The sequence below is a fragment of the Struthio camelus genome, chromosome 1 (genome assembly GCF_040807025.1).
Source record: "Struthio camelus isolate bStrCam1 chromosome 1, bStrCam1.hap1, whole genome shotgun sequence".
Taxonomy (NCBI): domain Eukaryota; kingdom Metazoa; phylum Chordata; class Aves; order Struthioniformes; family Struthionidae; genus Struthio; species Struthio camelus.
This window is the reverse complement of record NC_090942.1, coordinates 10,562,093-10,588,336: the sequence shown is the minus strand read 5'-3', so window position 1 is coordinate 10,588,336 and position 26,244 is coordinate 10,562,093. Positions and strand designations below refer to the sequence as shown.

Here is a 26,244-nt window from a genome sequence, read left to right as displayed (position 1 = left end):
AGGCCAGACTGTGTTCTGGTCTCCTGTGATTACAGATTCACTTTCCAAAAAAAAAAAAAATGGAGTTCACAAAGAGGAAGGGAACCTCCAAACTTTGGGAGGGATGACCGGAGGACCGGCACTCACAGGTAAATGGTGTAGTTGACAGCTCTAACAATGGGGACCACCATGACCTCCATGGCCTGGCACCAGGACTCTGGCTGAACGAAAGAGCGTCATCTTCCTTTAAAGTACGCTCAGCTTAGAGGACTCAAGTTCATTTTCCAAAAAAAAAAAAAAAGAAAAAAGAATCTTGACTACTCACAATGTTCGTATCTAAGTCTTCCAGCCTCTTCAAACCGATATGTGCAAAGCTAAAGGATTTATATTCTGTAGTCTGAAGAACAGCCTGAGGAATTAATTCTGTTTACCTGATAAACTGTGTGTCTCTGGTTAGTAGAATACGAGGAAATACAAATTTCATTAGGATATTTTTCAATAGTGTTTACTTCCAATTGAAATGAAAATAATAGATACCATTAAGGATGTTGGTATGGTTTCTAAATATCGTTCTATGATCACTTGAATTTTCTCAGAAATAGTTGTAACCAAACTATTTATTCTTCGTATTTGAAAGCTGATTTTCATGGAGAAGATTTAATTTTATTCCTAACAGAAAATACATTTTCAACGAAGCTGACATTTTAAGAAATCTCTTTTTCACTGAAAACTATTGACACTGCCTAATTTGGAAACCCTGTTTATGTCTAAATGATAAACAGCCTCATAAAGAAAATTCTCATGATTTTTGGATAGTCAGTAAAGACACATGAATAGCTTTGCCTATTTATGCAAGAATATGCTTTTTGTCTAATTAGTTTTGTAAATTTCAGGAGACAGGATTTCCCAATGGAGGCCCAGAAAGCAGCCTCTAAATAACTTTCTCAGATCTTATTACTCTTGATGAAGGGATGAAAGTTTGTCTGTTTTTGCAGTTGTTTGTGTTTTTGCAGATCTGATAAAAATACATCACCTCCCCCTGCGAATCTTGCTGCTTTACGGAATTGTTAGCTTTATGAGCTAGATCTTATAACCCTTTGTCAGATCTTGTAACCCCTACAACCCTATGGTGGTTAGATGTCTCTAATCACCGTATATCAGAGGAAGGGCTTATATAATGAATATCTCTTTCAGGTAAAACTATAAGGATCTTTAGGACCTCCCACAATTCAAGCAAACTAATGAATAGGCCAGAAACACGAGCACTAATTGTAAGTTTTGAAGTGTTCAGTGGGACAATCTGGCTTCCATTTAAGCAAATAAAATTCACATTGATCTCATAGTAGGAACGTGATCAGGTTAATTTATTTACTTAGTTCTGTCTGAGTAACGGTTGTGAAGGTCTTCAGGATTAGACCATGAGGTTTCAGGCCTACAGCAAATTCCATGGGATGACTCTTTGTTCCCAGGCTGAGCTAAGACTGGAACCTGTTAAAAATTGCAGAAACAATTTAGAAACAAGAGTGGAGGAAAAGCATAACAATCTTTACTTCATGGATTTTGGGAGGTCAATCAGTTTTTTTTTCCTGATTCTTTTGTGGCTATCTAAGCCATTAACTATTAAGAATTTTAGGTATAAAGTTTGATAATGAGCAATATTTTGATGAATTGCTACAATTTGAAAGACTTAATGTTACTAGTGGAGACTCTTCTTGGAAGTAGTTTGGTGATGTAAAGGAATGAATAAACCTAGCCTGTAAAAATATGGCTGACCTGTATCATTATAGTTCATAATTAGAGACTCAAGCAGTCTGATTTTAAAATCCAGCTTTACGATTTGAAGTTAAAAGCAAATGTGAAAGGATCTTTAAATCTTAAACCATTTTTATCTCTGAAAAGTTGAAAATGTATACTTGATCCTTGGATTCTTTTTTTCTAGCTCTCTTTCAGTGACTATTCCTTTTGAATCTCAGTTTTCACCTTTTTTATGTTTCCTAAAAACACAAAGCCAATGTGTTGCCCCCTAGTGCATCTAACTTTCACCCTTTCACCTGCTGTTCTAGTCTATTTTTAGCCAATGTATTATAATATTGCCAAGATTATATTTGCTTTATCTCACAAAACGTTTTCAGGAACACATTCAAGAGGAGGAACGTATGGTTTGCTGTACTAGAACTTCTAAGGTCCCAGCCCTCCCATGACATACTTACCAGCAAAACACAGTGGAGTGCTCTCTCAGCACAGTTTTCTTGCACTGTAAGACTTAGACAGAATTCTGTTTTTATAAATGTCAAGTATAAGATCAATCCTCCTAACAGGGAATCATCAGTTTTGGGTAGCTTTATTGGAAGAAGGTTTTGAAAAAAAACCCTTCTATTCTGAACTTTAAAAAGCTATATTTTATGTAAACAACCAATGCCTCAGATATGAAAAGTTAAACTCACAAACATTTTTGTAGGATGCCTATTATTCAGATTAAGTTTCTGAAGATGAAAAATATTAATTTTTGTGTATTTCTCACACGTGTAAAAGACTGAGCTAAACATACTACTGTGCTTTGAAGGAAAGCAGGAAATTATTATTCCTAAAATTACATGACAATTACCCCTGCAGAATGGTACACATAATATAATATAACATCTACTCACTTTTACGAGACACATTTGCTGAAGTCAATGCTGCCTGCAATGTAAAATTCACGTGGGCAGCACCATTAGGATTAAGCCTGACATTTGGAAGGTTGCATTGGAAAGCTGACAACACCTTGGAGTGCTGAAGAAAAAGACTTAGGATGACAGATTGACAGGACCATGAAGTTTGTGACATAAAGATCATTACCAATTAAGATGGAGGTGAAGGAAGAACTGGGGTCAAAAGGGCACCTGCCTCGTCCTCTCTCAAATTTGTGCGATTCCAGTTGAAACAGATGATCCTTTAAAAAAAAAAAAAAAACACATCACAGAGAACAGCATAAACCCTACAGGCAAATAAAAAAATCCTTAGAGACAAGCCTAACTTAGTTTTACCTTTGTTCTAGATAGACTTCATTAGGGAGAAAACACAATTATGGTTGCTTACTGATATTTTTGTCATGCAAATTCTCTGAATTTCTACAAAGCATCTTTGTGAGTGCACTGCCTAAAAAGAGTCATTAAAAAATGCAATAAAATTAGTGTTTCATTTCCATGGGAGTAGGGAGTAAAGGTTCTTCCATGTTTTCTCCAAATTATCTAAACATTAGATAGATATCTAACCATGGAATGTATTTTCCCTCTTAAACATTTTTTTGAGCAGTTAAATATATCATGCTGTGTTAGCTTTGAGACCTGTATATAGCTTCTCCATACAAGTATGTTTTAGGAATGAATCCCTCATTAGAGTTTTCAGACCAGATGTGATTTCTGCAATGGATTTACCAGAAAATTGTTGTCTGATAATTTTTTGTATTTATATATTAATAAAAAAATTACCACAAAACACAGAGGGAAAAAAAAGAATATAAGGCCAAACAGACAGAAAGTTCCCCTATAAAAACTTCATAAAAATATGCCACCCATCAATCCTGTGGCTAATACACATTATGATATTCTAGCAGTTTCAGTTCTACGTCACAGTTTTACTCCAAAGGCTAATGAAATACAGATTAAGTCAACATATCAGAGAAATTCAACCTACCTACTCAGTAAACTAATCCTGACTCAGGTTGTTAATATGCTAAAGGCAAATGTCTTGTCAGGCATAAAATTACATGTGACAAGGCCCCAACTCACCTAGAATTTTGAGGTAGTTTTACTTTTCATAGACACAGAAACCTGCCTTTGTGTCTGCTCTCTGTAATGCTATATTGTCCCTCTCCTTCCAGATCACTCACCTACTGTCTACCCATCCCACCCAACTACCTATAAAACCTGCCCCTTCCCAAGCAAGTGCAGTTGCTCCCAGACCAATAGTAATACTCCCTGCTCTTCTGGTAGTTCCAGCTATGCTAGTTACGCTCTCCTAAGACAAACATAAAATACATACAAGGAACAAACAAGCAGAAGAGATACTGCCCATTGCATGAGATGGAAAACTGGCAAGGGAAACAATAATGAAAAAGCAAAGTGCCGAAAGAAAGTGATATAAGGAAAGTGGGAAAATTGTATTTTAGTTCCCACTCTTTGATGAGTAATGGAATTTCTCTGTGTTTCATTTAAACCTATTTATTTTGAATTTGTCACAAGCCCCTCCACTCCAAAACATTAGCATTGTTCAGTTCTTAATCCTTAGTCAATCAAGCTGATGTGCCTGTTGTCTATTCCCATTTGTCTAAACAATACATGCCATTTTGCTGCAACTTCTAGTCAAAAGTAAGAATCTCATTAGTCAGAGAGTTTCCATAAAATTGGGATGTAATCCAGAATACAATTCTGGAAAAATCAAACATCTTTTTCATATACAAAAAGTAAAAAAGTCATTATAAAATAAAAAGAATAAGCAAAATCACAGCAAACGTTAGTAACAGTCTTAAAATCCTTGAGGTAAGAAAGCATTCAGAATCCCAACCTTTCCAGAAGCTCCTGTGTTGGCCAAACCCAAGCACATTATCCTATATAGTGACTGATGTTAAAGCTGAAGCTGATGCAGCAGAAAATAATCATCCTGGGTAGAGAGTGGTGTTGCAGACGTGTTATTTTCTGCTGAATCAGCTTCAATTACACATCAGTAGTAACTATTCCCACTATGCTGTTGGTTAAATGTCAAACAAAGAAGAAAGATCTCCCTATGTGTGGAAATCTCAACCCCATTCCATATTTTTTAAACATTACATACCAGTTTTTTTTCAAAACTAAATACCATAATAATTTGGATCAACAGTAGAAAAAGAACACTAAGAAAAACTCAGGAAGGAAAAAAAAAAAAACCTTTTGAAACCACACAAATGGACGAGGGAGTCATTACTGTTATAAAATGTGATTTAAGGAAGTATTTCTAAAAAGAACCTGACTACCTGATGCTCTTTCTTCCCTAAATAACTTACATTCTAATACCTGATTATGAAAAAGCTTCTCAATAAGCTTCACAATAAAAGAAAAATGGACTTGTCAATGAAAGGAAAAAACAAAAAATTTAAAACTGATTGAAGAAAAGCATACTCAGGTAAAGTGAACAGGAGGAAGTGTGGAAACAAAAACATTTTGAATCAATACGTGAAGAAGTTTTATTACTCATATTTTGTGCTTCACGTTTCATCCTATATAGGGAGCAGAAGCTGAACTTTTTGTACTGGAGGACATGAGATCCCACCTATGCATCATAAACCACATTTCCTATTCAGATCTTCCCTAGATAAAACTCCACTAAGAGTATTCACATCAGTAAAACTTGGCCCAGTATGACAATCTTCCAGAAGGCATGGAAGGATTTTGTGCCACTTTAAATCAAAGCATAGTATCACAAGGAAAAGAGGAAAAGTCAATGGCAGATTTCACCAAGATGTTGAGATGAGTTAGTTCGTCCAGAGCTCAAAGTAAAACTCACAAAATAACAGAAGAGGTTTGCGCTAAAGTGCTACCTGAAACTGCGTAGTTACCCGTGCTTTTCCACATGGAGAAGTGCAGGGCATGTCTGCAGTACAGATGGGAGTTATTGTGCATATTTTCTGTGCTATACAGCAATATCTGACGCTTTATGGAAGCTATACTACCCAGAGAAGCTGATCAGACATTTCCAAATATATGAGCACCGTCTATTTGCAAATACCCAGAGAAATTTCTTGTATCCTGAAAACACTGACAGTACTGCAAATGCTGATTATATGCAATAGACCCAATCCATTTGGAAGCATATGAATGCATATTCCACATGAGAAATCTTGAACAAAAATAGCAAACCATATTGTAAGCATGAAATCTGCACACTGGATGACTCAACTAAAACTGAATTTTTACTATTGTCACCTCCAACCAACTAACCCCTCTGCTATTACAGAGAACCTTTCCTCTGAGATTCATAATGAAATCCATAGTAAAGATAAACCCATCTTTTCTGATTCATGATGCATACATGTTTATAGTTAACTATATAACAGTACAATGAGAACATTAGGTAGTACACATAGTGTCCTTTCATTATCTATGTTTTAACAGCTCGAATCTCTGAATAAGGATTGCAGCTTAAATATATAAACCATTGCTAACAGTGAAGGTAGACAAAACCTAGATTTCAGTGCAACTTGGAGAAGTTTCTAAGTGGATCTCACCAGTTTTGACACAAAGCAGGATGCGTATCTCATAAATGCTTGCAGATGCATGAAACTGTCCGAAAAGTCACTGTAAAATGTAAGCAATGACTCCTTCCAAGAGAGATTTTCCACTTTCACCTTTTAGGACAGCATACCAAATATTCCATGGTTGCAATAAGTTATTCCCAGCGCTGGGGCAAGTAACTGAAGATCAGGTGTTAGATGTGTCAGCTTCCACAGGATGCCAATTTAAATGAAATAAGCGTTACACATTAATAATCAGCTTTGAAGGCTAATACTATAATTCTAGCCCTTCTTGCTGTTTATGACATTGGAATCCTTTGAGAAATGTCAGAAGAAAACTGACAGTTTCCTCACAGATTATACAACACAGCAATTCAACATTGCCATTTATTTTACAGGCACTTTCCAGTGGTTAGGGTGAAAGTCATGCAAAGAGACATACATATGGAGAACTGGGAGTGGAATTACTAACTTATACATGTAGTTTGGAAAAAAAAAAAGGGTTTGATTTATGATGCCTATGGCTCAGGAAACCTAATACACTTTCAACTATTATTAAAATAATCATGTAGTTTAAAAAGAAAAAGAAGATATTTCCAAGAGCAGCAACCATTTTACCATTAACTCAACGTGAATTGATAATTTTAGACAATGAAGAGGAATGTAAGTTATAAATAATAATGAAGAAAAAGGTCAATCAGAGCCATTAAAATTTAAAGACTACATTTAACTTTTGTTGCAGAAAATTACTTTTTCTCATGCCAAGTGCTGCTTTCCTATGATTCAAGAAAGCATTTGTGCTTGTGATTGATTAATTTAAAACATATGCTTCCTTCTATTCCTATTCAGCAAAGCACCTATGCTTATTATCATCTATGTCTATGTCTTCTCACTAAATCAAGGACTTAAAAATATAGGGGCTTTGGTTGGTTTTTGCCTATTAAATTGTTTTTAAGAGAAAAAATACTTTGATTTTCTGTAAGGGGATATTTTTTCACTTTTATTTTTTAATATTTTCCAGGTAAATAAAAAAGTAAAACATATCATATTGGCATTTTTAAAAGAAATTTAAACTATTTCAGAATTTTTAATTACATAGTTAGCAATGTATATATTTTCTCGAACAGTATAGCCACGGTCTGCTCTCCAGCAGAACTGTGCCTTTTTTCTTTTTTTTTTTGTAAGAAGTCCAGATAATTTATATTGTGGGCTAGTAATTCATATTTAGGGTGTTGTGACTGGGCAGATTTTTATGAGTATAGTTCTTAACACTGGGTATACTATTCATTATTACTTTGACTCACTGGATAAAATTCACTCTTAGAGTTATGATTTCATAATTATATGGACATAAAGTAAGAATAAAATTATATGGTAGAGCTATTTCTGTGTTTTGCATATTAGTGGTCATGTATTTTCAGGTGTATTTAAAGAGCATTATCACCTGCAAAGTCCATCGAAAGGGGAAAATGTATAACAAAGATGCATCACTTGTAAGGAATTATGCACATTTTTTGAAAATATGAAAAAAGCCATGGGATGCTGGTAATTCACTCTACGTTTTTTCTATAATTCACTCTACTTTTTCTGTTCAAAGAACCTAAAGCACCAAAGAAGAAAGTGTTGGCAGCAAAGATTGACTTTGTTTGATCATAGTGCCTTGTGTGAGGAAGAAGAAAGACTTCTGGGAAGAGATGCATCACATTGACCCTGAGAGAAGAGAATGTCGTAATGAACCAGAGGGCCAACCAAGGTACCTGGTAGAGTGGTCTTTCCACTAGGTTCATCAGACTCGGGAACTGAAATCCAAGGGGAGAAGGAGAGCTGCGAATGGAGGAGGTTTGCAAGGGAGAGGGCTGCCAAGGGGATTTTCACATTTCTACTCAGAAGAGCGTGTGCTCAGAAGATTTTCCTCACGTGCACACTGATTCACAAGAGCATCACGACTACTCTCAGTTACAAAAGGTTAATTTTCCATTGCAGAGCTATATCTTCTAACAGAGCACTTACATTAAAGCCCATAGCAATTTTTCATTTGCTTTTAATGAGAATTACAGCAAGACCCTTGTCCCAAAATAAGGGATATTATTTTTGGATTTACTGGTTCCACATACTCAATTTATTCTCTTCTAAATGTCATCATAAAAACAAAGAAACAAGACAATAAACTAAGTCATGGGAAAGAATGTGATTTAAAAACTTGATCAAGTTAGGCACCCAATGGGAATGTAACCTTGCAGCTTCATTGATAGTCTTTAGTTCCATGGGAATCAATGTAATTTATGAAATCTCCAAGACAGTAACAAGCTTTGTTCTATAGAAAAGACTTTTTTAAAACATTTAATATAGCGGGTGTGCATTTACTACTAGAAGAAAGCGTTTGTTGCCCATATGAATGTTCTGATTTATTCATATAATTTTTAAGGCTGGTTTAATCTTTACATTGCACCTCCAAAAATGTAGCAATTTGCACACCCATATGCACTCGTGTATGCTCACACAACCTAAGCAGCCAAAGAACTTCTTTCGATGTGATTTGGTTAAAATGAATCAAACATAGGAGTCCTGGAGCATTTTGTAACTAGATTTGTTTTCTGACATGAGAAATTAAATACTGAGTGAACCCAGAGATATTTTGTGATCTCAACAGAGAATGAAATCACAGAATACACCTCTTCTTTGTTTTCATTATATCTTTTTGCACTTAAATGTTTTTAGTATAAATTCACATGACACTTTTTGCAAATATTCTTTCTTTCTGTATATTATCAAAACATTTTTTCCACTTTTTTTTCTTGTATACTCACTTATCCTTACGTTCTTATTTTGACATAGAGAGATATGCTGAATATATTAGGCAGAGGCTTCTTTTAGGAAAAATGAACCTTGACTTTCCCATTTAAAAAAAAAAAAAAGAACCTGAAAAATCACAGAACATGTCCATAAATCAGCATAAAATATAATTCAAATATAAGGCTCCAAAATGAACTCTCAGCTTCATGACCTTTCTTAATCTGTACATTTGCCTCATCAACAAGGCACGTGGTAAAAGAGATATACTGCAAAATATTTATTCTTTACATAACAACAGAAAATAACATAGTGGGTCAGCCCTGAAAAGACCCCTGATATCATACAGCCTTTTGTATTTAAGCAGACAAAATTTAGCCTTTAAGAAAAATATGTATAAGCAGTAAAAAAAAAACACTGTGATAATAATAATGCTGGGTATTAGATAGGTGCCTATTTGGTATAAATCAGTACACAAAATGAACAATTGTTTAGACCATATAGAATGCTAGAACATATTTTCAGATACTGCTAATACTTTCAATTAGAAAGGCAAAGACAACCAACTCATTCAAGAAACTCAAAATCTAAAACTAATAGAAAATGAATTAATTCCCGCCCCCAAAATCCTAAGCCCCTTGGAGTTCATATAAAGGACCTTGTTCTTCAAATACTTTAATATGCTACTCTTAAAACCTACTAGCCTACTTACAGGAGTGTAGCAACACAGGCATGCGGATAGGATGGTGAGTAACACTGGAATGCTCCAGCAGTAAAAACACCCTCTTTTCAAAGTGTAAGATCTTATAAAAAATCAAAGTATTAATTTTCAAAATGGATCTACGTTTCCTCACTTAGTGCCTCAACCGAGTGTGTAAAGTTAAAAAGGATAACTCTGGTAAAATATTGCTCTGTCTATAGGAAAAGGATTACCAGTTTTGAAAATTACACTCTCCATGTCCACTCAGTTTTATTTTCCCAGCCCAAATGGGGATTCAACATTAGGAGCAGAGTCCTCAGAGTACTAGCTGAAATACTCAGTTCTCCACTATTTGACATAATTAAGATTATTTGGGGGGTAGTATTTCCTCTAAGGATCTGTTTTCAATCCTCTTTACTGTTCAGTGACATACTGAAAAGATCAATCGTCCTTTGGGATGAGAGTGCATAAAATATTATGGACATTAAATCCTCCCTGCAAATTCAGATGTATTTTTCAGGTCTATGCATTTTATTCCACAGTTAAACGACTAAGACATATTGGGCTCCAATGTAAAAACATGTTTAAAATCTGTAGCTATGTCAGACTGCTGTCTGGGTTTGCTAAAGGATTAGCAATTTGTGACTTCTGTCAAAATATCTAGCCTAAAGTGACAGAAATAATATATCTCCCTGATTTAATGCATGTGAAATACTCTGGCAATAGTAACAACTGCGTATAGAAATCACAGGCATTCGTCCTTAGCAGTTCAGAGTTATTAAGCAGAAGTGATTGAATTGATCAGGATTTTAGGAGGCACACCTTTGCATGAGCTTAGCTGGACTCACTAAGATACTATGGCATAGAAAACTATTGGCAATATAAATTATGATTGTATCGTACAAGTATGATGGTATGTATGAAAGTTCCAGGGACTGAATAAGGGATCTCTACAGCTAAAGGGCTTGAATTGCTGTACATGGAGGTATAGTCTAATAAACAGGTGAAAGAGTAGCTACAGATAGTACAAAAGTACTACACAAAAGTGGAAGAATTTCTGTGGGGAACTGCACCATCTTTACACAGAACACAGTCTTGATAGCCCAGGGCCTCCTATGCCCTTGATTTTGACAGGCTAAACTTGTCTTGAGGTTGCGAGGCTTCCATCAGAGTGAATCCCAGCTAAAGCTCCTCTCACTCAATGACTGCTATCATAGCATTTAGTGAAAAAAGAAAAAGGGATCTGCTATCATAGCATTTAGTGAAAAAAGAAAAAGGGATCACAGAAAAAACAAAGGATAATTCTCTATAGTCTGAGTTTACAAGCTAAGCTTTGCTGATGGATGGAGCAACAGATGCATTTGGCCCAAAGAAGACAAAAGTCACACTAAATTGAGAATGGGTTTCTGAAGGAAAGGAGATGTTCTGGGGGAGTGCTCTCTGTCACTATGGAGTGATGCCTAGGTAGCCAACAGCCTTCTGTGATGCTTCAAAAGGGCATGCCATTGTATGACGTTCTGGAAAAAAGGGCAGGGAGGTGGACCCACTGTCAGTGGAGCCTCCAGCTGTTTCCTCTTGATGACACGTTAGAAATGTAAGAAATACTTCTTTTTAGTTCACTTTTTAATCTGAAATCATTTTGTTAGACAGATCTCAGTTAAATAGAATACTATTAGTCATAAATTATAATAGCATAAGAGAATATTAGGGGGGCATTTTGTAAACCTGCAAAAATATTAACCAAAACTTGTTATTCTTCAGTATTTTGATATTTTTAATTTTGATGAGTAACACCTTATTGCGTAGTACCTTTACTCCTCAAACAGTCCCATAGACTTCATCAGGTGTCCTCATTTAGAAAATAACCTTCCATCATAAATGAAAGAGGCAGAATCTAACCACTGGTATGATGAGAACTGGAATGTTTTACACACCCCCTTCGAATTACCACATAGGTGGAATATTTCTTTCTCTTTAGGATAATAATTATTCCTTCCTATAGATTCATTTTCTCCTGAACATCTGTCTTTTATCTTGCAAAGGGCAGGTCTAATACAGTGGAAAATTCATTTCATATGGCTGATCAATTCATAATCTCTACCAATCAGCCAAATTGACCTTAAACTTCAAGTATGGCCATACTTAGACAGTATACAAAAGTAATTAATGTCATTCACCCTGTTTAATGGATCGAGGGTCCTGTCAGACAAACCTGTTGTCTCTTACGATATATAAGACTGACTGATAAGAACAACTGTGCTGATACAGAACACTCAGCTTTCTCCAAGGCATTTGAATTAGTACATAGCTATTTGATGAAACATTGTACCTTATGAGTTATTAAGGTAAAAGTAAACTACTGACACATATCATAGTATAGTTGTTATTAGGTATGCATCAGTGAACCCTCCTTTACCGAAAGATTTCCTAAGTTTTGTTCTTGATAGAATAGGTACATTTTTAACGTGCTGATTATTTAAATGATCATCTGATTTCTTTCCTAGTAAAGTTTACAAATGACACGAAAGGACTGTTGATATATAAATAAAGAAGAGAATAGGTTAATAAATGTTCTGAAAACATACAGGTTATGGAATGCTTTGAATACCAAGTTAATAGTCAGAAGCTAACAAGGTAGATTTTAATACAGTCATACCCAAAGTGGGTTATCTTGAAATGATGAGCACAGTTGATACCTAAAGCGCATGAAAATGCCCTAGAGGGCAGGGATTCAGATTCATGTTCACTCAGGCTGTGAAATACTTGACTGAGGTACCTCGCTTAGCACCTCAGCTGAGCATGTAAAGTTAAATAGGATAACTCTGGGCTTCAGAGAAGAACTTTGGGTCAAGTGACAAAATACTACAACAACATTTCTCAGTGTAATTCTGTGCCAAGCATTGCTAATGTGCTCTTGAATCCGTGAAAAGAAGAATATCAAATAGGAGTACTGAAGTGGCTTTGCCTATATACACAGCATAGAATAGTATGTCTGATTCTAGTGTCTACACTTCCAGAACATGTGAAAATACTGCAGAGAGTTCACAGGAAGGCTACAAATATTATTGAAGAATCCTTGTGATAGGAGATTTAAGGAGCTATATTTATTCAGCTTATCAAAAAAAAGTGAAGAGGTGACTTGATCTTTGTATACAGGTACTTACATAAGAAAAAGATGTGGAAAAGATAGGGGGAGACTTTTCATCTTTGCTATCAAAGGCATATCAAGGTTAAATGGCAGGAAGTTGAAGTTAGATAAATTTAACCTTGAATAAGTGGCAATTTCCTAACACTGAAAGTCATTAAATATTGGGACAGCTTACCATAGAAATAGTGGAGTCGCCATTATCTGGAGTCTTTGAAATGACATTATATGTTTTTCTGAATATATTTTAATTCGATATCTGGGAGAAATTTTCAGTGCAGCAGTATGACAGCACATAAAGTTGTGGTGATCTCCTCTGGCCTTTGTTTCTGTATATGCAATAGCCATTCATCCCTTTCTTTATAAAGCATGGGAGGAACAGAATTGTCCTTACCTCTTTACCCCTACTGAGTGTCACATATCCAACTGTTCATTAAGATAATTATTGTAACCAAATCTCATGCTTCAAGTTCTCACATAACCAGGAGAATTGGTTAGGAAGGAAGTGTTTTCTCTGTGTCACAAGTGGATATGTTTATCTTTTTTTCTGAAGGATCAGGATTAAAGCCACTTTTGGAGGTAGGCTTGTTTTTTGAGTTGGTGCAGAAAATCTTTTCCATCTGTTACTTGGCTAGTACTTGCTCAGTTTTCTAGGATGCCCACGGATTGAATAAGAAATACGTCCTCAGGTTAGGTTGATGGGGGTCTTGGGTCTTCCTCCCCACTCCCTGCTCCCCCCGACCCCCATCACAACACATTTGCCATTTGCTATTATCATAGCAGTAACGCTCACCTAATTAATTTCCTGCCTATTATGGCCTTAGGTGGCATTTTAATCTCTCTTGAAATGCACATATATTTTAGCCTCCAAAATCTGAATGCTTTAATCTACTGAAAATTGGGGCTTTTGGATGCTTTGGTGCAACCTAACAGTCTGTGAAGCGAGCACTCAGACTAGATGATGTAATACCTTCTAGTTTTAAATTCTATGAAATTATGACACCGGCATCACTTTACATACATGAACTCTTGACACTACCTTAAAGATCACGTAGATTAATGACTAGTTTCACATGCACTGTAGATAGGGAAGACTGCAATAAATAAGCAATTTCATAGTATTTAGCACAGCATATTCAATTCCATAAATGGATTGACTTGATAAACATGCTAAGATTTAGTTGATGACAATCTAAATAGTAGCTCTAAAGAGAGACACTGTGTCTCTGAGGAAATATTTCCAGGGTAAGAATTTGTCACACATTTTATCTAATGAAGGAGTGACCAACACCCACTTCTGTTTGATCAGTGAAACCAGATGTTCCTCCTCCTTAATCCCCTGCAAACTGAGAGCGGAGATGAGGTAATAGAAAAAAGAATGGAAAGGGAATAACTGGGCAGATCCTTGTTTGTTTGGATTATAAAAAGATATGTCAGAAATAATATCCTAGAATAATAGAAATAAATATGTATGCAATTTTGTTTCTTAAAAGAACTAGATGCAGCTGAAAGAATGACCAGATGCTGATCAAGAATACAAAAATTACATCATATGAAAATTAAACTGAGGTATACCTGGAACATTTTTAACTTCTATTTCAGTTCATGTCAGTTTGTTAAAGCAAGAACGTGTCTACTTTTGTTTGGGAAGAGAGGACAAACAGACAGGCTCATCACAAAGCTGAACATTATTTTATTTTTGCTTCACATCTCAGAATATGTTGAAAAAGAAGTCCATCCTTTCCCCCCACATTCAATGAAAAATTAAGGGAAGCACAGATTAGAAATAACAGCAGAAATTCCAGCGTGACTGAACTGTCCTCCACGCAAATACACCTCCTGCCTCACTAAAGGCTGTTCTTTTGTAACAGGCTTTAAAGACGTAATTTGGAGTTGTTGTCCCGACAAGCAGAATTCTATCAGGCTAACTGAAAAGGAAATAGCTTAGTAAGTAATGCATCAGATGAGAAACATCTAGGGTAGACTCCCCAAAACCACTGGAGCGTATTTTGGAAAGGATGACTTAGCCCTTCAGCCTTCTAGGGTGGAGAAATGCAACTGTATGCAGTTTACTGAGTTAGATGAGGCATTTGAAATAGTATTCTGCCAGCTCAGTTTAGACATTATAGATTTATCACATATTCTGGAAGAAAAGTTCTTAATGCACTATTCTTTTCCACAACTTCCATTCTCTCTGCGGGTTTTGTCATGCAGAGATGTCTTCTTCTCCAGAAATCCACTGTATCTTGTTGTCACTACACAGTTTGTTAAAAAAATAGGATATAATTTCTGAAAATTGTTTGCTTTCTGAATTTCCTTTAGTTGTATTTGGTGGAACTGCTTCCTGGGATTGGCAGTTTGGACCATTGGAAGGCCTCCTAGTTCCTCCTTAAACATATTGGTCTGGTGAGTAGATAATTCATTAAGATAAAAATTAGTGTTTGACTGCAGGTAGCTCATCTGAGTCCTCTACAGTTCATCATAATTCACCTAAGGTATTTTGAGCTATATAGACTAGTATAGGAATGCTAATCGCTAGCAACTAGTTGTGAAAAAAATATAGACTGACAGAGAAATTGCTTATTTCAGTACTCTTCTACTAGCAAAGCTGAGAAATTTGTGCAAATGCAAAAGGAAGAGAATGAATGCAGACCCTTTATTTTCTTTTTTCCTTTCTTTTTTTCTGGTGACATTAGCAACAGGAGTGCCAACTGCTGTTGGTAGTTGCAACTGCTTTTGATAAGAATGGAGGCGGAGTAATTTTTTTCTCCACTTTCCTTCATCTTTTTTATTTTTATTTTTGAAAACTTATCTCAGGTTTGTTCTCAGAAAGCACTTAGGAAGGATTCAATTCAGCATGGAAGATCTCTAATTTGCTTTCTTCATAAAAAGAATGTTGAATTTAACAAAGTGAGCTCCCTTTCTTTTCTGGAGACAAATACACACTGGAGGCACCCAACCCTTTCTGACCTGCGTGGCCTTCTTGACATTTGGAAGCATTTCATGAAGTCAGTGATAATTAACCCACTTACTGGCAGGCAATTAATTTGTTTGTATTTTGTTGGACAAGATTTTGTAGTATACTCTTTTACAAACAGTGACTTAGTTGTTATAGCTTCAAAGTTAGCACTCCTATTTTTACTAATTTGCAATTTATTTCTAAATGCCAGTAAAACACTGGGTAATTTGCTGAAATGTTTATATCTGGGAAAACAACATCCACCAGATGCAAAGTAATTAGAAAGAGAAAAAAAGATAAAAAAGCATGTTGCTATCAGTGACTATAATTCTCTGCTTTTTAAAAGGTAATATCCAGCAACAGCTATACTAAAGAGAACAGCCTGGAACTTCAAAGTTATATCGATTAAACCAATAATATAATAAAATATCTGCATTCATCTGCTTGTATTTAATTTTTGAAATCGGTATGTAGTGTATCAAAGAATTTATAAATAATTTTATTTATAAAAAAAATTTGAATATTTGATTTGACTTTGATGGTACAACCTAAGCTTGAGACACAATCCAATAAATACAATAAATATTGCTTGTTGCTTAATATGATCAATGTGTTCGAATATAATTATTTTTGTTAAGTCCAAAAAAATCATGATATTTTTCTAAACTATGAAAAGCTTTAATGAAATAAACATTTAAATATATGTAATATGTCATGGCACAATTTCACTGTGAAAGATTCCAGAGCATTTTTCAATTATTACTTAATAAGTCAGATTAATACCTGATTAGGGAGACTGATGATTTGGGGAATATACATTTTTACTAGGTATTTTGAGCAGCTTAAAGTTTCTAATTTTCCATAAGTTCCAAGGAGTAATGCTCTGTCAATTAGGCAACCATATTCTGCCTATTTTTTCAGACTGAAATCTCCTTTTGGCTTCAGTGGTTGTTGACAGAGCTCAGCGTTCTGCAAGCACAGGTCACACCTATTTTTGACGTGAAAGTTTGAATTTGTATTTGTGTGAGAATATAAGGCAGACCCTATCCAGGAGGTAGAATGCTTCTGTTTATCAAAACATTGCCTTTTTACTGAAATACTCTACTGAGATACAGCATCCCCATATAATATGGATATGATCATGAACATGGCTTTGGGATGTTATTACAGTCCAAGTGAAGGACTGCAATATTCCATTTTCTTACCTAATGGCTTTTGAACTTTCGATATATGCCAACAATGAAACATGTTTTCCTGTAATGCAGGACTAGAGACCCCCAAGAACAAGAGTTCAAACAGACATTTTGTTCTTTGGCCTGTTCAGTAAATTTCAATGGATAAGGTTGTGGAAAATATAGTCCTGCTATTCTATCAAGTTCCTAAACTCCTATATCCTTGGTTTTTATTAACATAAATATTATAATCTAAAAGCCCTACGGTTTTTACTTAGAGGGTTACGTCTTCTCTTGGCTCAAGAAGCACTGTTGAAACATACGCTTAAGGTTCCTGAGCACAAAGCAAGTATTTCCCCTGTATTGATACTGCTGATACATAGTTCCATATGGAAGAGTGAAGCTAGCTTTATTTTCTTCATTTGCTATGTATCTAGATACAGAGAAGTCTGTGATAATGAGTCCCTTCTTTCTTCTCACCTTTCATTCCTCAGCATGTCTGGAAACTGTCATCGTTTCAAATAGGTATATAAAGCTTCAAATGCATCTCGTGCTACATAAAGAGATTCCATTCAGAAGCTGCTTAGTTTTCAAATCAAAATTAGAATTTATTTATACTGAAGTTCAATATATTTAGTAAAAACATCCACAATCTCAAAAAATGTTCCTTTCACCCAGTAACTACACATTATAAAACAGCATTCACCCTTCAAATAAAAAGTCTGAGGTTTACTAGTTTTTTTAAGAAACATATTTTGGTTCCTGTTTATAAATAGGATGACCTCATCATATATTTTTTAAGTTTGCTATTGGTAGTTTCTGTATTTATCACCTATTTATCTGTTTATGTTGCTATTTTATTCCACTTCATTACAAATATTTACGTAGAGACGTCTCCTCTGCTTGTAATGTCTCCAACTCAAATTATAATTCTCTTAATCACATTTTTCTGTTTATTGGCAACACCTTTAGAAGCTGCGGAGCATGTTATCAACCTAGATGTGAAGAACTGTGATCTGAGCTGGGAAGAGAAAGGGAGTTTTTAGGAAAGAACAAATCTGCTTTTGTACAACTGTCTTTACTAATAAAAAAGAATTCAGAAAAATGCAAGGAATATGATGCTATCGTTGGGCTCCAGCTGAGCCTGGCTGTGAGCCAGCTGTACTGTGTAAGGATCTCTGTATTCCCTGATTAGGCTATTTCCATGGCTAGACCTTATGACTTTGGGGAGCAGCTGCCAATCGCTTGTTATTCTCCCTTCTGTGAAAGTCAGAAAGTGAGCAAGAGGTAAGAGAGTTGAGCTGGAGGAAACTAGCGAAAAATAATCAGAAATCATTGGTTCAGGCTGTTCTTTTAAGGAGGAAGCAACAATCAGAGTTTGAACTGCAGTTTTGGGATCTAGCCCTTTCACTTCCTGCAGTTATATGGTGTCCTTACCAGTTAAAGAAAAGAGGATTGCAATTTGCTCACTCTATCACATACCATGTGTTATTTTTAACCTACTGTACATATGGCACCTGTCTTTTTTGAATCCTGGTGGTCAGCTTTTGACATACTAGAAACTTGTATAGTTCTTTTTTACTGTAGCAAATATATTTCCTGCTGGTCTACACAGACAGCAAAGTGGTAATTTTCCCATGACTTCAGTGTGGGTAACATTTTAGAACTTCAGTTTGACAAGAGAAAGTAATAAACAAAAAGAAGGGAAGGAAGGACAGTGATACATAAGAGGAGGATCACGGGCCACGCTCAGTCTTACACAAATCTTGCTTCTCAATTTTTGTTTGCTTCGTGTCTGTTTTTATCAGCCTGTTGCTTATACTTTCTTCAATAGTGTTACTAAATATACAGACATTGCTTTCTTTACACTGTACCAGGAAGCCTGACAGGATATTCATGACAGGAACAATGAAGACATGCAAAGTTGCCTTCTTTTAAAGTTATTGCTTATTATGTAGTTCCTTCCTCAATTTTAGCAGAAACTGTCTTTAGAAGACAGTGTCTTTGTGCAATTCAAATAATTTCAAGTATAAGCGTTGTGCTGGCGTCTTAACTTCCGAGGTACTTCTGACTTTGATGGCTGAGGAAGGTGCACAGCATGGATTGGATCTTGGAGCATGACAAACCAAACTAGAACCACACGAGCAGAAACAAAGAAATGCCTCTTTACTCAGAAAGGCTTACTCAAAAAAAATTTACTAAAGTAAATGCCTTCATTGACTCATATGAGTACACTTTATAAAAACTTTTATCTTCCATATATATTTATCTGAGCTAAATGCTTATTTTAAATCAGCTCTCGTCTCTTGTCCTCAGTTTTCCTATTTTCCCAACTAACGTATCAATAAGTAAGACTGCAGGTATGGGATGGCTCTGAATTGTTGCTTTAACTCACTAGGTACAAAACTGTCAGCAAAATATTGAGCATAATAATTAAAGACTAAGAGGCAAAATAAACCCAGTCTGGCTAGGAGAACTTAAACTGAAAATCTATGAGAAAGGGAATTAGGTGGGGCATATTTTTTTGAAGGGATAAACTGAGTAATTCTGTTATGGAATAACTGAGAAAAAAATATATGGATGTCCTCTTTGTAGTCACATGCTTAATTAAAACCATACTTAAAAGTAAGAACAAAACTTTGGCAAAAATAGAGAAATGTATATTGGCACTGTTTCTTTCACACTTGAAAATACCCCAGACCTTAACCTTGTGCAACATACATAGAAAGTAAGCTTCAAGTTTTTAGGAAATATAGGAGAGTTTTTCCAGTTTATCCAAATTCAGCTACAGAAAATATTAAATACAATGCTTTTCTCCTTTTTCCTGGTTTCATTACTTCTACACACATCAATTGACTATCTCTTATGTAGCTTTAAACTTTTTGGCAAATGTTATGAAACATTTGGAAATGGAAAGAAAACCACTTGTAACTTCATTTATTTTGAAGCTCTGCTTTTTCTCATGTTCATCCATACATCGGTACAGCTGGTCTTTATGTTTTGCTCTGTGTGTGTTGTATAAATAGTATATACAATAAATAATAAACCCTCCTCTAATGTGGATTCATATATTGCAATCAGTTTGAAATCCCACTCCTTGCCTTGGGGACAGCAAGAATTCCCTTGGATGGTGCTCTAATACCACCTCCATGACAAGCCCTCAGCTTCACCAGCAAAAGTCATCAAACATCACCCAATTAAGAAAGCCTATTGTCCAGCATCTATTCCTGACATTTGCCAATAAAAATCATTCTTACCTTGGCCTACAGATGGTCTTCAGGCTTCTCCAGATTCCTAGACAGCAGTCATCAACGTGACGCTCCAGCAGCCTACTTAAACCCTCCTCCAGCTGCATGGCAGCCTGGGTAAAGCAGTGGGATTGCCTACCAGTTCTTCCATCTACTGAAGTCCTGCTTCTTCTATTGGTTCGTCTTTCTCTTCCCATTCAGTATGCCAGGGCAAAATCCATGGCCTTCTCAGGACTGTCTCTGAGATATATAAAACACTACCTCCACTTTCAGTTCTTCTCAGACTCTGGAGAGTGATCAGATCTGACCAAAATTTTGAGAGGCTGAAGGCCCAAAGAAGCTCCATTGTTTCCATCTTGTAATAAAACAAATAATCTCCCCAGTATTGCTAAGTATGTTATAAAGGCCCACACTGAGAGGCCAGTTTTCACCTTGAACTTCTGATTGAATGTTTTCAACTGGATTTCCAAGACCGTGAGATGTAAATTCTATCTTTAACCACAAATTCAATCTGATAACACCTGAAGAAATTCAGGCCCTCAAGAAGGCTTTTAAATGTAGGGTACTTCAAAATATGCTCATAAATTCCATGAGTATTTTAGAGTGGCAATGAGAGCAGGATGAAGACTGATGTGAGCAGGACCAACAGTTCGACATTTTGGACTCCACGTAGCAGCACAGAGGTTGTACATAGCCAGGAGCAGGTCCAGTGCCTAAGGCAGGTTACATGCTAATTTAAAGTGAGAGATTGGTGCACTTTCTAGTCTGATTCTTTAATGCTGACCTAATATACTTGTGACTGCAAGGATCTAGATTTCTAAAAGATCCAGAAAAATAATATTTTTGCATGAGAAATACACTGACAATATAGATTATATGCTGCATTTACTGACCTTCTCTATAGTACTATTTCACTCATCTGTAAGCGTTGTTAAGGAATTAGCATACACTTGCTGAATGTGAACAAAACTGAGAAACTGAATTTGACAAAAAATGATTAAGGCATTCCATCTCCCAATATACTAAAGATGTGGTTTTTACCCAGCGTATTATTAGCTAAAAAAGAGATTCAGCTAAAAACTATGAATATTTAAGAATAATTTTGCCTTAAGAAGTGCTATATCAGCTCAACTAGTAATAAAATTCTAGAATGAAAAGGACTTCCAACTCTGTATAATTCTACAGAATACATCTTCAGTTACCAGTGAGTTCCTCTATTGATAGACTGAATTTTGGACCAACGTTATATTTCATCAGTGAAAATATCCTTTATATGATTAGTATAAGAGCTCTGAACACTTGAATTTAAACATTTATTTTTAACCATGGAGGACTTTCTGAAATACAGAGCAAAAGAGTAATTTCTGTAAAATAGATTTCTTACCTCTGATGGATGTCCAACTCTAATAAAAGTACAGAGTGGATCAAAAGCTCCTGTTCCACAAGCCAGAAGATGTGTTCTGTTGTATCGGTGAAGGACACGAATGTAATTTGCACATTCATCCTTGTTTACAGAAAAAATAAACAGAGGTAAATCATAACATGTGAAAATAGATTTTTTTTAAAAAGAAAATATCTCAGGTGTCCTTAGATGACAGTATGCATGTTGAGAATTTCTATTCCGTTACCTATAAAATCTTGTTTCTCCTGCTTCATGCTAAAACCAAATTCATGGATGGACACTTGTGACATAAAAAAAAATCCCAAATTTTAAAGTCCTGATTTATCACAACTTACTTTATACACTTAACTAGTTAGGAGTTATTAAGTTATAAAACATTTTTTTTGTACCTCTTCAATCTCAGAGTTATTCTATAAACTTAAATGTTTGCTCTACTAAGTTTTATTATATTCACTAGATACTAGGCTCAGAGTATAAGATATGAATGTTCAGCAAATGACTTCTCTCTTACGTTAAATAAACTTTCTTTCAAGAAAAATAACACTTTTATATTTTTCCGTAAGACCACTGCACCATTAATTTCATGTGTAATGAATAGCTAATCAATATATTTTTTTAATTGTATAACCCCATGTTTTATCTACTTTCACTATTCAGACCCTCCTTTGAAGAAATCATTCATTTCTCCCGGGCCATACTCTGGGACTCATTAGTGTATTTGCAGTTTTATAAATATTGCAATTAAAATTTTTTCAAACATCCCTTTGAGATGTGGAGTCATTATCTTTCCAGTGCTAAACTAGAAACAGAGAGAGTGAGATAAAAATATCCATTGATTTTTGGACTCCTGGGACTTAGTTTTCCACGGTATTAACTTTATACAGTAATTTCTGTGTTTAGAGCAAGATTTGCTTTCATTTCTATTGCTCAGCATTTCTGCAACTCAGACCCTGCATTTTAAAGACAGTCACACAGAATTTAAGATGATACAACTGCAATGGGTTTAATCTTGGCTAGCTTTAGCTATCTAAAGTTTAGATATCTATTTTAAGATGCCTACCCTTAACCTAATTATTCATCTAAGATCTTTCAATAGCTAATGAAGAGAACCAGACATCTCCAAAAGGCAATTAATTCTATCTTAAAATAAATGTATAAAACAGAGTGGAGGAATTTCCTTTGGGAAAAATCGCTGTCCTTCACTGATGACAGCATAGGAAGCCCAGATGACTACATTAGATGATGACTAGTTTTCAGACTATTAAATTTAGATGAGAAGAATCCTGGATCTTAATGACCATCTGTGAGAACTTAACGTCACAGAGGGGGGTTCTGTCTTACAGGCATGAGCAAAATTCAGCGCTTACAAAACAGTACTAAGTTCAAAACTGATAAACTATCTTTCCACTTTCTTCAGTCCCTTTTAGGCCTTTGCAGGTCTTCTAACTTCTCCAACAAATGAATAAGAATCCTATGGAAAATGTCTCCTTTATTACATGCTTTGCTGCGTACTTAACCACTCAGCAAGAAGATATATCATACTAACTGAAAGAAGCAGGTAACCTACACAGACAGATAACTCATTATGTAATTAAATATCATGTGTATGCAAAGGAGAATTTAACCTTGCATAATCTTAATTATAGGACTTTTTAATTTTCGAGCTTTTTTTTTTTTTTAATAGAAACTAAAAAAACAGCTATTTCTTCATGGGCCATCCACATTGTCTATCACCAGGAACTACTTAGATCCACTGGAAAAAAACCTGCTATTTGATTTATCAGACTAATTGAGAGAAGCAATGAGTTGAGATTAGTCATCCTCTATATACTGGTTAGCACTCAAAGGCAGACAGGCTCCTCTTGCCTGTGAGTTTCACAGACCGTTGTTGACTAGTATTAGTGAAATAGTAGTATATAGGAATTTTATGATTCTTGCAGTTTTTAAAGTAGATGCTTTATTGGGAACTGAAACTTTTCCTCATTCTTTCTCCCCTCAGTTATGAATTTCCTGCCTTATCTATTCTGTTCTGCCTCTCTGCTGGTGTGATCCTTCCTTCATGCCTTCTGCCATGCTTTTTTTTCCCCCCATATATCTCTGCAGTTCTTGATCGTTGTCTCAAAGGCACCTTGGAGGAAAAGAGATCTTTGGGCATTTTTTGTTATTATTGTTTTTCAATGGAAGAAGTTACACATTTTTTTCCTGTGCTTGTACTTGTTCATAAAAATGCCTGAAATTTTCTGCAGAAAGAAAAAAAAAACTGGATGAGGCAGATACCAAATATAGAAATGTCATTCCAAATGGCTAAACTTGATCAAAATCATAAATAAATGGAAGAGGGTGCTATTCTGGGAAGCACCAGGCAACTAGGCACTGCTGCTCGCCCCAGTAATAATATCCCATACACATAACAAGGAGGGAGGTCATTAAAATGCATCAGGAAGGGGAAAGTTAAAATAAGCTGTCCTCCTACTATATTGAATAATTAACTATTGTGGTTGTCTTTAGCATGCTCAGTAGAAACATGAATAGATTTGTGGAATTTTATTCATCTGAAACTCCTCAGTGTGAGGAAACTAGTCATCACTATAGAATTTGATTTCTATTTCTGAATGATTTCCAATTTTGATAAAATAATTGTACAGATTCAAAGCTGTCTAACAGGCTAACAGGCGTTGTTTTTGGCACATTGGATGAGAGCAGAAGGGTTTCATCGTTGTCTTGGTCCTGATCAGAAAAGCAGGGCCCAGGTTTAAGCTGATGCACATCTTGTTAAGATCAGGCTTTTCTAATTGTCCTATTTGGTCTGTTACAAGCTTTCTGAAACTGTTTATGACTACAATACTTAACGTTTTACTGCTACACGATGAGCTGATAACCTTTGAAGAGCTTGTGAAAGAAGTGGCCTGTTGTGTTATATATAGAAAGAAGCAGATAACATGTGAAATACCTGAACAGTGAGATGCTTATTACAACATTTAAAGTTCTACTTAATGTCAGTTATGAAGTGAGCAATAGACGTTTTATAAAGCAAAATGAAGAGTGAAACAGCATGGAAATAAGCAAAGGCATTTAAAAACACTGAAGAGATTTTTTACTTTCCTCAGAGAATTATAGCATGAAAATTAGCATCCAAAACCTGTAAATGGCAAAAGGTTAATTTTAAGACATAACACCATTAAGCATGGTGACAAAAAATGAAGCAGATAAGAAGAAAAGTAATGGGAATTGTTTTGATTCTAATTTAGATTCCTTTCAAGCTGAGCAATTTAGTTCACTGAGTATACTAATGAAAATTATTAAGGTTCCTCGGAATTAATTAGCATTATCCATTTGCATGGTCCCACACATAATTGGATCGCATGTGAGGATCAGAATAATTCCTATTGTTTAGTGTTAAAATATTTCTAGCTTTTAGAATCTTAACATCTTTTTCTTATAGACTCATTTTCTGAAGTCTTGTGATTATGTAAGGATCCTTTGCTCTTCTTTTTGAAAGTGCAGACATCAGACTTTCACAGGGCAGAATGAATAGGAAAAAAATAGGAAGTTTTTAAATATTCACATTCATCACAATACGAATTTCAAGTTATAACAACATATTGGGCTTGAAAATATAGTGATTTTTGGCAATCATCTCATGAGTCTTGGGGGATAACTTAACTCTTACACTGGAATTAAAGTACCTATTTCTGTAAGGCGATAAGTGTTTATTTCCCTAGTGACCCCTCCCCCCAAAATAAAATCATAGATAAAGTATCAGAAAACATATCCCATCATGTTGTTGCAATGGAGAGGTAATGGACTTTTTACTGTAATAACAACCTATGCTGACGGGTAGTATAAGATAAACTTCAAGATGTTAGAGTCATTTAATATGAACATCAAGTTTGAATAGTGCAGAAAAACACTTTTTTCTACCAAACCCACCTGGAAATCTGAAGGGTCTAAAAATGGTCCAGAAAAATGCAATGAACCTTTTGAATCAGTTCTGTGCCAGGAAAGTGTGAGGGGTAAGGCAGCTTGTCGATTTTTATTATTATTTCATTTTTCTAGTCTGGTTCGCCTGTTCCCTTGATGTGGATATTTCTCATGCTTATACCTCAGTAGGGATAATATAGTTTCCTAGGTTTTCCTGGGAATATGTGTTGTGGCTGTCTTTGTGGCTGGCTGTATGCAGGGCTTGCATGGCAAAACCGTGTATGCTCCCTTCTATATCTCTTGTTCCTATCACTGTTTTTTAAAAACTATAGTCACTTTCAAACCCTTTGGTACAATGTGAGCTCTCTCATCTGTGAGATCTATTAGGCATTTTGTATTTACTGCGTATTTATTAGGTGTAGATAACGAAAAACTATCCAGAAAATGTCCAAAAAACTTTCATTTTGTGGTGCCAATGATATCAGCTACTGTAAGTCCGTGAGCTTTCATGTCTTTCTCCAGGACTTGGTTATAGTCAAAGCCGTGTTTGTGTGTTGCTAGTGAATCACAAGCATGGAACAATTTTCATAAAAACAGAATATTTATATTAACATACCAGAAAACCTAAAGGGCAAAACTATTTAGAGAGTATTTGGTAATTGCTATTAATTTAACTGCTTT

The 26,244-nt window shown here is 35.4% G+C and overlaps 1 protein-coding gene across 1 annotated transcript in view; it reads right to left on the bottom strand.

Annotated features, from left to right (window-relative positions):
- The window catches only part of SEMA3E (semaphorin 3E), a 143,881-nt gene that overhangs the window by 37,031 nt on the left and 80,606 nt on the right, over positions 1–26,244 (bottom strand). The window contains exons 4-5 of the mRNA XM_009680520.2: positions 21,625–21,744; positions 2,818–2,911 (exon numbers count right to left, since the gene is read on the bottom strand). Coding sequence (XP_009678815.2) covers positions 2,818–2,911; positions 21,625–21,744 — 214 coding nt within the window. The remainder of the gene's footprint in view (positions 1–2,817; positions 2,912–21,624; positions 21,745–26,244) is intronic.